At 36.3% G+C, this 15,713-nt stretch overlaps 1 protein-coding gene across 7 annotated transcripts in view; it reads left to right on the forward strand.

Moving 5' to 3' along the window:
• Positions 1–15,713, forward strand: part of CENPC (centromere protein C) — a 115,248-nt gene that overhangs the window by 33,027 nt on the left and 66,508 nt on the right. For all 7 annotated transcript variants that reach the window (XR_010156585.1, XM_054683060.1, XM_054683059.1 and 4 more), the window contains 5 exons: positions 764–1,377; positions 2,879–3,046; positions 6,331–6,622; positions 8,500–8,646; positions 10,148–10,227. Coding sequence is in view for 6 of the 7 variants with exons in the window: in XM_054683060.1 (XP_054539035.1) it covers positions 764–1,377; positions 2,879–3,046; positions 6,331–6,622; positions 8,500–8,646; positions 10,148–10,227 (1,301 nt within the window). In the remaining variant the exon portion in view is untranslated. The remainder of the gene's footprint in view (positions 1–763; positions 1,378–2,878; positions 3,047–6,330; positions 6,623–8,499; positions 8,647–10,147; positions 10,228–15,713) is intronic.

The raw sequence follows: 15,713 nt of genomic DNA on the forward strand, positions 1-15,713 counted from the left end.
TCAGTCACCCAGGCTGGAGTGCAGTGGTGCAATCTCGGCTTACTGCAACTTCTGCCTCCTGGGTTCAAGTGATTCTTCCGCCTCAGCCTCCCAAGTAGCTGGGATTACAGGCACCCGCCATCATGCCTGGCTAATTTTTGTATTTTTAGTAGAGACGGGGTTTCACCATGTTGGCCAGGCTGGTCTTGAACTCCTGACCTCAAGTGATCCACCTGCCTCAGCCTCCCAAAGTGCTGGGATTATAGGCGTGAGCCACCACATCCGGCCTCCTCAACTTTTTATAATTTAGTAGTAGTCCATTCAAATATTAGACTTGGAGTGTTCTCAGAAATAATCTTGTTGACTTATTTTGAATGTGAAGAAATTCAGACCCCAAAAGTTATATATACAAATACATAATTTAATATAAGATTATATATAATAGTGGCATTCATTTTGGACTGTGAGTCAATGTATCTGAGTTATAATTATATCTCTCTGGGCTTCAGTTTTAGTATGTATAATGGGTGGGTGGGTGGGATCAAATTTGTTGATGTCTAGATTTCTAGCTCTAAATTTTTGTGATGTCATTACTATTATAAATAAGGGTGAACAGACATAGAAATGTGAAAGGACGGAAAGATTTGTAAGATTAAGGGAAAATTGAGGAGATATATAAACAGTTTAAAAGACATTTAGATTTTATTTCCTAGATTATTTTCTTTACTAAACAAATATAAAAGCTTTATTTTTTTGAACTGTTAAAAGTATCACCCTGTTTCAGTCCCATTGTTAGGCATGCGGCAACTGCTCCACCTCATTCGTGTCCTCCCGATGATACGAAGTTGATAGAGGATGAATTTATAATTGATGAGTTGGATCAAAGTTTTGCCAGTAGATCTTGGATTACAATACCAAGAAAGGCAGGGTCTCTGAAACAACGCACAATATCCCCGGCTGAGAGCACTGCACTCCTTCAAGGTAGAAAGTCAAGAGAAAAGCATCATAATATATTACCTAAGACTTTGGCAAATGACAAACATTCCCATAAACCTCACCCAGTAGAGACATCTCAGCCCTCTGATAAAACAGTACTGGATACAAGTTATGCTTTGATAGGTGAAACAGTAAATAATTATAGATCTACAAAATATGAAATGTATTCCAAGAATGCAGAAAAACCATCTAGAAGCAAAAGGACTATAAAACAAAAACAGAGAAGAAAATTCATGGCTAAACCAGCTGAAGAACAGCTTGATGTGGGACAGTCTAAAGATGAAAACATACATACATCACGTATTACCCAAGACGAATTTCAAAGAAATTCAGACAGAAATATGGAAGAGCGTGAAGAGATGGGAAATGATTGTGTTTCCAAAAAACAGATGCCACCTGTGGGTAAGTGTTTATATTAAATATAACCATGAGCATTATTCTACCCATTTTATGTTTTTTAATATCCTAACTTAGCCTTGGCAAGTAGGCAAAGTAAACCTAAATGAACAAAGAGCCTGAAAAGCCTATAGGTTCTTTTCTAGAATCTTTTTATTTTATATATAATTTAATTCTAACTCATGTAGTTTTTGTTTATCTTGTGAGATGGCAGTATATATAGAGGGCAAAGTGAAAAGAAAAGGCTAGTAAACAAGTTAGTATTGGAAGATGAATAAGACAGAATGATAAATTATTTAGAAAATAAAAATGTTAAAAAAAATCCCAGGGTACCGTGGGACTATTTTTTATAGAGATAAAAGTCCATTCTCTTCCGTCATTCACTCATGTGTCTAACAGTTGTTGAATGCCATACACTGCATTAGGCACTGTAATCACAAAAATTACTAACCCATTATTTCTACTGTTAACAAGATCATTCTGGTGGGTTCTGTAGAACAATAGATAATATACATACATGCATAGGATTAAAAGGAAGGGTACAAAATTTTGATTTATCCATAATTTCTTAGGAAAAGGCATATGAAGGAAGTATACTTGAAAGATGCGCTCTATAATTGTAAATATTAAACATTTTCTGAGTACCTGCTATATTCTACACACTAATTTTTATATATATTCTGTATCTAGATTGGTTAGTGAATATAATGCTCTCATTAATTACCATATCAGTTGTATTAATTTTCTATTGCTGTCATATGACAAGTTACTACACACTTATTGGCTTAAAACAACAAACATCGATTATCTTACAGTTCTGTGGGTCAGATGTCTCACTGGGATAAAATCAAGGTATTGGTGAGGTTTTCTTTCTTTCTAGTGGCTCTGGGAGAAAGTCTGTTTCTTTGCCTTTTCCACCCTCTTGAAACTACCTATATTCCTTGACTCATGGTCCTCCTCCACCATCTGCAAAACTAGCAATACCAGCCTTCTCATGTTGTGAATTTATCTTGCCTCTTCTTCCATCATCTCATCTCTCTGACCACAGCTTTTAAAAGAAACATAATTAGATTGGGTCAACCTGGATGATCCAAGATAATGCCTCTATTTCAGAGTTTATAATTTAATCACACTTTAAATCTCCTCTTCTTAGGTTGAAAAAAATCATTATTTCAAAACAGGAAAGCAGTAATTGCCTACTTTTACTTAGGACGTTGTAGGAAGGAACTGTATATTTTTTTTCAGTTTCAGAAGATACTTATTTTTTTGGCTGAGGAGTATATAAGAGTTATCAAGCAGTGTGAAAATTTGCATTTAATAGGAAGTTAGTGCTTCAGCAGCACATATAATTGACAGAAAGAGAACATGTGACTTAAAAATGGAGATGAAAAGGCCACAGGATAAATTTAAGAAGTTCCTATAATTGACGGTTTTTTTATAATCTTGTGGTTTTCTGAAAACTCTTTTAGTAGATTGTGAATTGGTTTTATGGTTTTCTTTATTTTAGGAAGCAAGAAAAGTAGCACTAGAAAAGATAAGGAAGAATCTAAAAAGAAGCGCTTTTCCAGTGAGTCCAAGAACAAACTTGTACCTGAAGAAGTGACTTCAACTGTCACAAAAAGTCGAAGAATTTCCAGGCGTCCATCTGATTGGTGGGTGGTAAAATCAGAGGAGAGTAAGTATTTTTATTTAAATTGTGTTTGTTCATAGACAAAATCATTCTGTAAGGGGCATTATGTTTGATTTTATATTTCTATATAGAGAATATCATGAGGACCAAGTTAAATTGGGTCATCAAAAGGAATATTAAATCAATTGTAAAGATATTCCTTGAAGCGTTAATATATACAGTATTTTAGGAATAGTGATAATAGCTGTGGGAAAACAAAACCCCAAACCAGAAATCCCTGCTCTCATGGAGCTTGCATTCTAGTTGGGAAAGGCAATATAAATAATCCAGCTATTTTAATGTCCTGGCTGTGAGGGATACAAAGATTGATAATATGAGGTTCTGCCACCAAGGAGTTTATAATCTAAAAGATTATAGTTTATTACACATAAAAAAGTAAATTACTTGTGTTGGTGGTTCCCAAGACTACCCTTAGATTTGGTAATTTGCTAGGAGGACTGGGCATATAGTTGTACTCATGGCTGTGATTCATTACAGTGAAAGGATGCAGTGCAAATTCAGTAGAAAAAAAGTGCATGGCTTAAGTCTGGAGGAAATCAGCAGAAGCTTAAAGAGTCCTTTCCCAGTGGATTCCCACAGGAGCTGCTTAATTCCTCTAGCAATGAGTTGTGACAAATCGGCAAAATGTCTATCAGGGAAGCTCACTAGAGACTTAGTGCCCAAGATCTTTCCTGGGGGTGGTCACATAGGTACTCTCTATCTAGCAAGTACTACAATTCCAGACTCCCTGAAGGAAGGCAATATTTGCCTAAACCATATTTTTTGCATAAGCAGTTTAGGCCCACAACACCACGTTTGCCAATTAGGAAATGACGGGAACAATCCTGAAATTTAAGTTTACAGGGCTAACTTTGAAAGCAGGCCCTTTTAAGGGTAGTATACTCAGACCTGCTTTGCTAACTTTTTTCTGCACAATATGAAACATTTATTGTTTTGGGAGAATTGTCCCTTTTTAAAGAAAGTGATCCTGAAAAGATTGGTGGATCATAAGGTAGCATTCACATACACAAATACTATTGACTTTGGGGCATTTAGATTAATAAGTGAATGATTAGTACAACTATGGCATTGTATATGTGAGGCCTTATTGCTATGAATTATTAAATCATTGAGATTCTTGATGGATAGCAGCAAGTATTTATTTTGTTGCAGCCTTTGGATTTTGGAGTGAGATCTGAGTTCAAAGTATCACTCTTCCACTTTGAGTAGATTGCTTTGTTTAGTTTCTCATTCTGTAACATGATTACCTCATTGAGTTTTTATAAGGCTTAAATGCAATTAGCATAGTAGGTGGCATATGTTAGTATTGAAGTGTTAAATAGTACTGTTACTGCTTTGGGGAACTCACTTTTCTGCCCCAGGTTGCCTGAAATGCAAAGTACTATGTGGCAGATGAGTACATAAACAGATGGGTAAATAAATTCTTACAGAACTTGGATAAATGTGCTAGATCTCTGAAACTATCAAAAAACACTTACTTAAGAGTCCTGAAATAGATGTTGGATTTTTGATCAAGCTGGGAGTCGAAAAAGTGGAGGAATCTTTATATATCATATAGTCTAAACTCTCATCTGATGGAAGAAGAAACTGAAGTCTGAAGTTAAGAAGAACAACTTGACCTGCCCCCAGCCTGCCCGTCGTACGTGTGACACTGTTGCCCTTCCATATATATGAAGAAATGTATATGGAGTACTTGCCATGGGTCAGGAATGAGGTAAAGTAGGACCAGGACTAGGGTAAGACAATGAGACACTAGGGTGAAAAATTTAAGGCAGTCAGTCACAGGATTGTATCAGTTCGGGCTCTGTACTTGCACAGACCTGAAAATGAGTACCTTCTTGAATTTTCCAGCTGAGGCTACTCTTGCTTCACCATAGTCCTGCCCCTGTCATTAGGCATTGGGAATATACATAGATAAAATACCAATCAATTACTTGAGGTCAAGGAGTTGTTAGTCTGCTGGAGGAGAGAAGTAGAGATAAGTAAACAGTCGTATGTGTGATAGCAAGCTACCTAAGACTTGGAAATTAGGGAAAGCTTCCTGAAGGATGAACTAGGAGTTAGCTAAGTGATTGAGTGGAGTAAGGAGGAAGTTATGGAATGTTTTAAGTAGAAGTAGCTTGTGCAGAGATCTGGAGCAGAGAGCTTGATCTTTTCTTTCTTTAATTTAGTGTGCTTTAGAATTGTCTGGGGGGCCTATTAAGGCACAGGTTACTGGGCCCTGCTCTGCAAAGTCTTTGATTCACTGGGGTCTGAGGTGAGGCATGATAATTTACATTTCAAATTCCCAGATAATGCTGATCTTGCTGGTCTAGAGACTGCCTTTGGACAACCAGTGCTTTAGAGAAACTGTAGATTGTTCATTACTGATGGCTTTTTTTGGTTTGTTTGTTTGGAGGGGGGTTTTGGGAATTGTGGTTTATGAAATAAGCAAATCTAGATGTAGATATGAATTGATGTTGAAGTATTTGGACTTCATCCTGAAGCTATAGATAATAACTAAAATACTTTAATTAAGCAGAGTTGTAATGATCCAGTTTTTGTTTGCCAAAGGTGATTCTTGCAGCAGTGTAGGGAATGGATTGAAGAAAAACAAGGCTAGGGAGGGGGAGATTAGTAAAGAGACTGTTTTAATAATCCAGATATGAAATAATGAGGACTTCTACTAATGACAGGAGGGAGAGCTTGAAAGATTTGAAAGGCATTAATAAAGTAGAATTGATGGGATTTAGGGCGTGATTGTGGATAGGAGTAGTAGTCTTGCATGACTCAAATTTCTGATTTAGATATCTGGATAGAATAGGTAGTTGTATTTTTCATCAAGATAGGAAATAAAGCAAGAGAGGCAGATTTAGGGGAGAGCAGTAGATGGATATTATAGGTGTCAGCATATAGATAGTAATTAAAGCTCTGGGTAGATAAGTCCGTCAATGAAAGTATATGGAGTGAAAAGCTGAAGCTGTCACCTTGGGGAATATCAGATATTAAGGATGGCCAGAAGGGCAGTGGGCAGAGCCAGAGAGTGTTTCTTGAAGCCTGTGACAGATTTGAAGGGCCTGTTTCATATGTCTATAAACTGAAGAGCTACATGGTTTAAAGAATTTAATTTGGAAATAAATTTAGCCTGAGATATGTGTGTGTGTGTGTGTGTGTGTGTGTGTGTGTGTATGTGTATATGTTTATATGCAAATATAAATGCTGTTGGTATTTCAGTGAGCCAAATCATCTGGACAAACTTACTAACTTTAGGTTATCATTGAATCCTTCAGGTCCTGTTTATAGCAATTCTTCAGTAAGAAATGAATTACCAATGTATCACAATAGTAGCCAAAAATCTACTAAGAAAACAAATCAGTCATCTAAGAATATTAGGAAAAAAACTATTCCACTTAAAAGGCAGAAGACAGCAACTAAAGGCAACCAAAGAGTACAGAAGTTTTTAAATGCTGAAGGTTCTGGAGGTATCGTTGGTCATGATGAAATTTCCAGATGTTCGCTGAGTGAGCCATTGGAAAGTGATGAGGCAGACTTGGCTAAGAAGAAAAATCTTGATTGTTCTAGGTAATGTCTGTTATGTGTACAATATAGTTACTTTTGTTGTTCAGCATTTAATAATTTGTGCTATTTAGTCATTTATGGACAGGCAGTAATTAGCATGAAGAGCTCTGCACTCTGACATACCTGGTATTATATCCAGTCTCTACCATTAGCTGGGTGACACACAGGCAAAGTAGTACTCTGCACTTGTTTCCTCATATTAAAATAGGGAATAGTACATAGCATCTGGAATTATGACTGTTACATTTAATAAGATATTATTGTCGTCCAAGAGTTAAACTTTTTTTTTTTTTTTTTTTTAAGAGACAGAGTCTTCCTCTGTTTCCCAGGCTGGAGTGCAGTGGCATGATCATAGCCCACTGTAACCTCAAACTTCTGGGTCAGATAATCCTCCTGCCTTAGCTTCCTGAGTAGCTAGGACTACAGGTGTGGACCACCACACCTGGCTAATTTTTTAATTTGTTGGAGAAATGAGGTCTTGCTTTGTTGCCTAGGCTTGTCTTGAACGCCTGGTGTGAAGTGATTCTCCTGCCTTGGGCTCCCAAAGTAGAGATTCAAAAAACAAACAGACAAAAAACACATAACATAAAATTTACTGTCTTAATCTTTTTTAAGTGTATAGTTCAAATTGTTTCCTTTTAAGTGAGATTAATGTGATTTCAATAGTTAGGAATATAGCTTAATACTTTTCTTCTTAGGATGATAATAGTTAACATTTTTTGAGTTCATACTATGTGCCAAATATTTGCTAGATGCTTTTAATGAATTCTTATTAGTTCCAACAACCTATTGAGGTAATACATACTTTGTGTTGGAAGCAGTAAGGTGCTGAGGATATACTGAAATAAATGACAGTGTGTCCTAAAATATATTAGCGTATATCGTTATAGTGCATAAAGAAATCCCATACCCATTCTGTTTCACTTTTTCAGGCCATTCTCTGCTTTTCTCTCTCTTTTATTTTATTGTGTTGCTGGAATTTGCTAGTATTTTGTTGAGGGGTTCTGATCGGTAGCTTGCTTTGCTTCTGTTGTCTTTGTTTAGTTTTGGTATCAGGGTAATACTGGCTTTATACAATGAGTTGGGAAGTATTATCTCTCTATTTTTTGAAACGGTTTGTGAATAATTTGTCGTAATTCTTCTTTGAATGTTTGGTAAAAGCAGTGAAGCCACCTGTGCCTGAGCTTTTCTATATGGGTAGTTTGTTTTTGATTACTGATTCATGGTATTTTGAGACTGTTTCCTCTTGAATCAATTTTGATAATTTGTGTCTTTCTAGGAGTTTGTCCATTTCATCTAGGTTATTTAATTTGTTGGCATACAGTTGTTCCTAGTATTCTCTTGTAATCACTTTTATTTCTTTTGACTTTAATGGTAGGACCCAGGAGGATACTAGAACCTGAAGAATTATACAGTCACTAGGAAGAGTGTATCTTGTTTGCATATATTTGGAGTAAACTAACTACCAAAGAGATGAGCTCAGTCCCTCTGAGGACCCTATTGCCCCTCAGTAGGCTGACTAGGGATATCAAAGAAGCCAGTTTTAGTTGTTTATGGATTCTCCAGTAAACCATGATAGATTAACTGTAATATATATCAAGCTGCTTATAGATAAGGTCTCCTTATGTCCCTTTCACCACCTTCCTTGGCAGGTGTCTTCTCCATTTGTCTCATCAGAATTTTTCAAATTGGAACTCTTGGTAGGTCCTAGAAACCAGTTTCCTTCCTTAGCTAGTTGCAAGTCTCAGAACCTGAACAGGGTGATCTGATATTCGTTATAGCCAATATTATATTGTCTTTGTACCCACCTGTGTATCGTTTCTGGAAGAAAATTTTATTTTGAAGAAGTATAAACACTCATACATTTATCATTTTTATAGATCTACAAGAAGCTCAAAGAATGAAGATAATATTATGACTGCACAGAATGTTCCCCTAAAGCCTCAGACCAGTGGATATACATGTAATATACCAACAGAGTCAAACTTGGATTCTGGAGAGCATAAGACTTCAGTTTTAGAGGAAAGGTATGCGTGTATTGTAAGGATAATAGTTGTATATATTAGTTACCCATTGCCGTATAACAGATTACCCAAGAACTTTATTTTAATTTTGTTAAAGGCTTAAAAACACTTATTGTTTCATAGTTTCTATGGGTCAGCAATCTGGGAGGCTTAGCTAGCTAGTTTTGGCTCGGATATTCTCAGGAGGTAGCAGTCAAGATATCTTTCTGGTTTTAGCCCTTTAAAGTCTTGTCTGGAACTGGAGAATCCACCTATAAAATGTCTCACATCGCTGTTGGCTGGAGACCCCAGTTCCGTTCTGGCTGTTTCCAGTAGACCTTAGTTTCTTAACTGTGTGGCCCTCTCAGCTGCTGAATATGGCAACTGGCTTCCCACAAAGCAAATGCTCCAAGAGAAGGTGTGACTATGATGGATATCACAGTGTCTTTTAATGACTTAGTCTTTGACATTGTACACCGTCATTTCTACTTTATTCTGTTCATTAGAAACAACTTATTGAGTCCACACTACATTCAGGGAGAGGTGGAATTAGGCTCCACCTATTGAAAGGTGGTGTATTAAAGAATTTGGACATATAATGTTAAAATGACCACATTTAGTGATCAAATTGAATTACCTACTCTTAATTATATCTGATGTCATATAACCTTTTAAAAAATGAATAAAGGGTAAATTTTAGCAAATTCTCAGACTTTTAAGGGATGGCTAAGATTTTTTTACTATTTGTGAGGTTATGACTAGGCTTATCCTGGGTTCATAATAGGTAGAAAGAGATCTAGGACTAGGAGAGGCTGAATCATCTCTGACAATTTCTGGACCACATTTTAAATTCCATTGGTTTTTGGCTATATATTTTTTTAATTAAAATATGATGATTTCTTTCTTTTTTTATAATTTGATTTTCACCACAGGATGTTATCATTTGAATTTACTAAGTCTGTTACTCTGATCTATAAGTCATAAATTCAGTACTTATGTTGCTCAGCTGTCAGTTATGGGATGAAATTGTAGTCTTTGTTTAATGCAGCAAGTACAGTCAGCCCTCCATATCTGTGGGTTCTGCATCCACTGATTCAACCCCCATGGATTGAAAATATTCAGAAAATAAAATATAAAACAATAAAAAGTAACAATATGACATTTAAAATAATACAAATAAAAATACAGTATAACAACTATTTACATAGCATTTACATTGTATTAGGTATTATCAGTAACCTAGATATGATTTAAAGTATACAGGAGGATATGTGAAAGTCACATGCAAATACTGCACCATTGTATATAAGGGACTTGAGCATCCTTGGATTTTGGTATCCACAGTGGATCCTGGAACCAATCCCCCACAAATACTGAGGGATGACTATATATTTTTGATGACTTGTAACATCACTATTGGTTTTATAAGAAAGGCAGTTTTAGGAGACAAATGATCATTAAGGCAAATACATTAGATATATGTATTATAAAAGCATTAATTTTGTGGTTTCCTTTTTTTCTTAAGTGGACCTTCCAGGCTCAATAATAATTATTTAATATCTGGAAAGAATGATGTGGATGATGAGGAAGTTCATGGAAGTTCAGGTAAACTATTGTTTTTTTTCTGTCTTGATTTTTATGGCATTATGAATATGGAGTAAGGAGTGCTATGTTTTGTTTACATTGTCACTGATGGCGAATGTATATTGAGTACCTACCTCTTAAGACCCTTAGTTAGAGATTAATAAGACCCTGTTAAGTGAGACAGAAAGAAAATGAGTGACAGTTTTTTAAGTAGAACATAATGAAATATTGGCACTTAAGGTGTCTACTCCAGTATTTAAAATTGTTAAGCTAATAAGAGTATACATGAAGCAGATTAGTGATCTGTTGATGATTACTGAAGCTGGTTGATGGTTGTATTGGGTTCATTATACTATTTTCTCTATTTTCAATACTTGAAAATTTCCTTTTTTTTTGTTTGAGACGGAGTCTCGCTCTGTCTCCCAGGCTGGAGTGCAGTGGTGCAATCTCAGCTCACTGCATCCTCCACCTCCTGGGTTCAGGCAATTCTCCTGACTCAGACTCCTGAGTAGCTGGGATTACAGGCACCTGCCACCACGCCTGGCTAATTTTTTTGTCTTTTTAGTAGAGATGGGGTTTCACCATCTTGGCCAGGCTGGTCTTAAACTCCTGACCTTGTGATCCACCTGCCTCAGCCTCTCAAAGTGCTGGGATTACAGGCGTGAGCCACCACTCCCGGCCTTCAGTACTTGAAAATTTTCATACTGAAGTTTAAAAATGCCTCTTAATAGAGAATTTTATAATTTTTTTCATGCTCCTAAAAATGCGTGCTTGATTGTAATCTGTTATACTTTTTTTCTAATAATCACTATTCTTTTAACTTTTTAATTTTTCCCCCGTCATTAGATTTATTGTATTTTCTCTTTTAACTTGAATGCTTTCTGTGTTTTTCTGCTTTTTCTTTGGTAAAGAAGCAGCATTCAATTTCCTTCAGTATAGTTTTGGCTTAATTTGATAGATTTTGCTATGTAGTGTTATTGTAGTATACTCTAAATTGTAGTGATTTTTCTTTGACCCAGCAGTTATTTAAGAGTACATTAGTTAAGAGCTTGGTCTCCAGGGTCATGGACCTGGGATTGGTTCTAGCTCTACTACTTACTAGCTACGTTCTTTTTTTTTTTTTTTTTGCCCCATTCACCACTGATCGGGAAGCATCACTATATTATCTTGAGTAAGAAATTTCAGTGTTCTTAAACTTCAGTTTCCTTATCTGTAAAATGATATCAGCTCCAATCCCATAAGCTGATATAAAGATGAATACATATTCTTTGCTTAGTTTAATATCAGGTGTATGTTAAATAGCCAATTTTTGCTGTTATTCTAAGAAGTTGTGTTTTATTTTGTTCTTTTAGTATTTTCTGGTTTCATTTTATTGTTCTAGAAAACTTGGTCTATTTTATTTATTGTTTGAATTCAGTAAGTTTTTTTTGTGTTCTAGTGTCTAGTGTATGCTTAGTTTTTATAATTTTTCCATTGGTGCTTGAAAAAGGGAATAATTTGTATACAGATATGGATTTAAAGATATATATCCAGTTATTTTGTTGATAACATAAGTGGATATATTTTTTGAATATACTTTTAATATTTATGGAATTCTTAAAGGTGAAAAATTATGGAATATTTACTTATTATTTTAAGGGTAGGGGTGTGTCAGTGAACAAAACTGACAAAAATTTCTGCCCTCCAGCTTAATTTCTGGAAGGGGCAGGATGGCAGACAATATAAAAAGATAACAAAATTTATGATTTGTTGGGTGTTGAGAGTACAGAAATAAAGCATGGCTTTTAGGGTGGGAAATGAAGTTTACATTTTTAGGTAGGTGGGCAGAGAAGTCCTCACTAAGGAAGTGATCATTTGAGCAAAGATTTGAAGAGATGAGACAGCAAACCATGCAGCTGTCTGGGTAAATAGTGTACCAGGTAGAGGGAAGATGAAGGGCAAAAGTTGTTATGTGGTCGAGAGTCTGTCTTGATCGAGGAACACCAAGAAGGCCAGAGGGTTAGAGCAGAGGAAGAGAGCGAACGAGTAGTAGGAAAAATGATGTCACAGAGGCAACAGAATGAAAGATCACATAGGATGTTAAAGGCAAAATTTTACTAAGAGCGATGGGAAGCCATTAGAGGGTTTTGAGCAGAAGAGAGACATGACTTGACCTGTATTAACAGAATCACTGCAGCTCCTGTGTTAGGAGTTGACTGATGGGGTTGAAGGGATGGAGGAAGGTTGGAAGCAAGGAGACTAGCTGGAGAGATGTTGAAATAATCCTAGTGAGAGGTGTTGGCTTAGACCAATGTGGTAGCAGTAGAAAGTGGAAAGCAGGAGGAGGATTTTTAGGTGTTTTTGAGAGTAAAGTCAACAGGATTTTCTGATGGACGATACGTGGTGTATAAGAAAAAGAGAGGTGTTAGAGAGAACTTGAAGGTTTTTGGCCCGAGCTCCTGGAAGAATGGCAATATTACTACCTGATCTGGGGACTACTGGGGAAGAAGCAGATTTTGAGGAAAAGAACAGGATGTTAGATTTGGACATACTAAGCTTGATGTTCTCAACCTATGTATTCTTTTTATTTGAGATCTATTAAGGACTGCTAGAGTTGAAGTAAAGTGTTCCCACTGCAACTGTCTTTGCCCTTGTATTTTCTGTAGTCTTTGTTATGTACATTTCAGTGCTGTTACTGATCACATAAGCCTTCATATGGAGTGTACCTGCTTTGGTCAAATTTATCTGCTTCATTGTGTTAAATGCTTTTTACTTTGTAGTTTGTTTTGTCTAATACTAGTATTGTGACTTCTGCTTTCTTTTGGTTGGTTGTTGTTTCTTTATTTATCTTTTTATTTAACTTTTATTAGAGAATTAAAAGTGGCTAAGAAATAGCATATGATTGAATTGTTTTTGACTCGCTGTGTCAGTACTTTTTCCTTTAATAAATTGTTTAATATATATACACTTATTGTCAACAGATATACTTGTTACTTCTTTGTAAAGTTGATAGACATTCTCACATATTCTAGCAAGGACTCAGGATTTTTTTTGCTTTTTAAACACAATGAACCACCAGCTAAATAGAGAACATAATCTTGAGTCATGATCTTTTTTTCTTTAAACTATCACCGTATTGCTGTTTTGCTTCATGAGAGTTAATGCTTATGAATAGAAATTTGAAGGCAGCCTTATTTCTTCTTTCCTTTGTAGATAACCTGTTTTCTTCCATCTCCATACCTACTAGGATCCTTTAATCTTTGAAATTTAGGAGTTGTCCCTTGTGTTAGTCACTTAAAAAAATAATTTATTTTGAAATAATTTCAGTCTTATACAGAGATCCCATATCCCCTTCATCGAGATTTCACAATTGTCCACATTTTACAACATTTTTCCATCTCCCTCCCTGCCTCCTCTAATAAATACATGTCTATTATCATTCATCTTTTTTCTGAACTATTTGAGAGGGAATTGTAGACATGATATATTATTTCCCTTAAATGCCCCATAATGTATTTCAGCAAGACAAGGCTATAACTACCCTCGAACCATACAAATAAGGAAATCAGCATTAATACAACACAGGTTCATTCACAGACTCCATTCAGATTTCACTAGCAGTTCCTTTTCCCTTCTAGCTCAGGATCCAGTCCTGGATCTCAGAGTTTCTTCTTCCTCCTGGTTCAAGATCCAGTCCTGGATCGTCGACTGCATTTAGCTGCCATGTCCCTTAGTTTCCTTCAACATGGAACAGTTTCTTAGTTTTTTTCCTAACTTAACTCATGATCAAATGTGTGCCATTCATATTGACAGGAATACTACAGAAATGATGCTATAGGGTTAGGAGTTAGGGGATGTAATTTGTGCATCACACAGGAGGCACACAACGTTCACCCATCTACATGATGCTTTTGTTTTTTGTTTGTTTGTTTGAGATGGAGTCTTGCTCTCTCACCCAGGCTGGAGTGCAGTTGTGTGATCTCAGCTCATTGTAACCTCCACCTCCCAGGTTCAAGCAATTCTCATGCCTCAGCCTCCTGAGTAGCTGTGATTACAGGCACATGCTACCATGCCGGGCTAATTTTTGTATTTTTAGTAGAGACAGGCTTTCACCTTGTTGGCCAGGCTGGTCTCAAACTCTGGACCTCAAGTGATCTGCCCACCTCAGTCTCCCAAAGCGCTGGGATTACAGGTGTGAGCCACCATGCCCTGCTGACATGATATCAATCCTGATTACCTGTTCATGTTATTGTCTGCCAGGTTTCTCTACTGTAAAGACACTGCTTTTCTCTTATAATTGATAAATATTATTGTGGAGTGATATTCTGATACTCTTAATAGCCTGTTTGTTGTCAAACCTCCATTCACCAACCTTAACATACATTCAAGACTCCCACTTGAATTATCAGCCACTAATGATGGTACCACATTATTTTCTATTTTCTGTTTCTTTAATTCCTTCCGCATTAATTAGTTGCCAGTTTTTCTCCCCCATGCCAATTATTTTATTCATGATTCTTTTTATTTATATCAGTATGGACTACTACTATTTTATGCCATGGGGTTGTAAAATCTTGACCATTTATTATGATACTCGAATTGTGATAGATTTGGTCACTGGATTTTCTTTCAGCTGGTCTCTGTGTGCTTTTGTCATGATTCTGTGAATACTGTCTTTGTTTTTTGGCATAAGATGTTCCAGTCTTTTTCCTGCCCCAGCTCTGGGATCAATTACTGCTCCAGGAAACCTGGTTCTTTTTAGTGGAAGATGGCATTTAGAAACCAAGATTTGGGCACTTGACGTGATCCTTGTTTGGGATACCATTGCTTCTAGTCTTTCTCAGTGTACAGAGATCGGAAATAGATATATATACACACACACATACACATATGTACACACCATATACAATACAGGCATCTATATCTATTTCTATATTTATATTTATACAGGCATACCTTGTTTTATTGTGCTTTGTGTCACTGCATTTTGGAGATACTGCATTTTTCACAAATTGAAGGTTTGTGGCAACCCTTTGTTGAGTAAGCCTTATTGGCACCATTTTTTTTTTTCAATAGCATGTGCTCACCTTGTGTCTCTGTGTCACATTTTGGTAATTTTCACAGTATATCAAACTTTTTCATTACAATGTCTTTTATGGTGATTTGTGATCAGGTGATCTTTGACATTACTATTGTAATTGTTTTGGGGCACCGCAAACCACAGCTACTTAAGAAAGTGAAAATTCGTGTGCTCTGACTGCTCTGCCGACTGGCCAGTTCCCCATCTTTCTCCCTCTCTTCAGGCTTCCCTATTTCCTGAGACACAATATTGAAATTAGGCCAATAATAACCCTACGATGGCTTCTAAGTGTTCAAGTAAAAGAAAGAGTCACACATTTTTCACTTTAAATCAAAAGCTAGAAATGATTAAGCTTAGTGAGGAAGGCATGTCAGAAACCGAGATAGTCCAGAAGCTAGGCCTCGGGCACCAAACAGCCAATTTGTGAATGCAAAGGAAAAGTTCTTGA

This window comes from Pan troglodytes, chromosome 3 (genome assembly GCF_028858775.2).
Source record: "Pan troglodytes isolate AG18354 chromosome 3, NHGRI_mPanTro3-v2.0_pri, whole genome shotgun sequence".
Taxonomy (NCBI): domain Eukaryota; kingdom Metazoa; phylum Chordata; class Mammalia; order Primates; family Hominidae; genus Pan; species Pan troglodytes.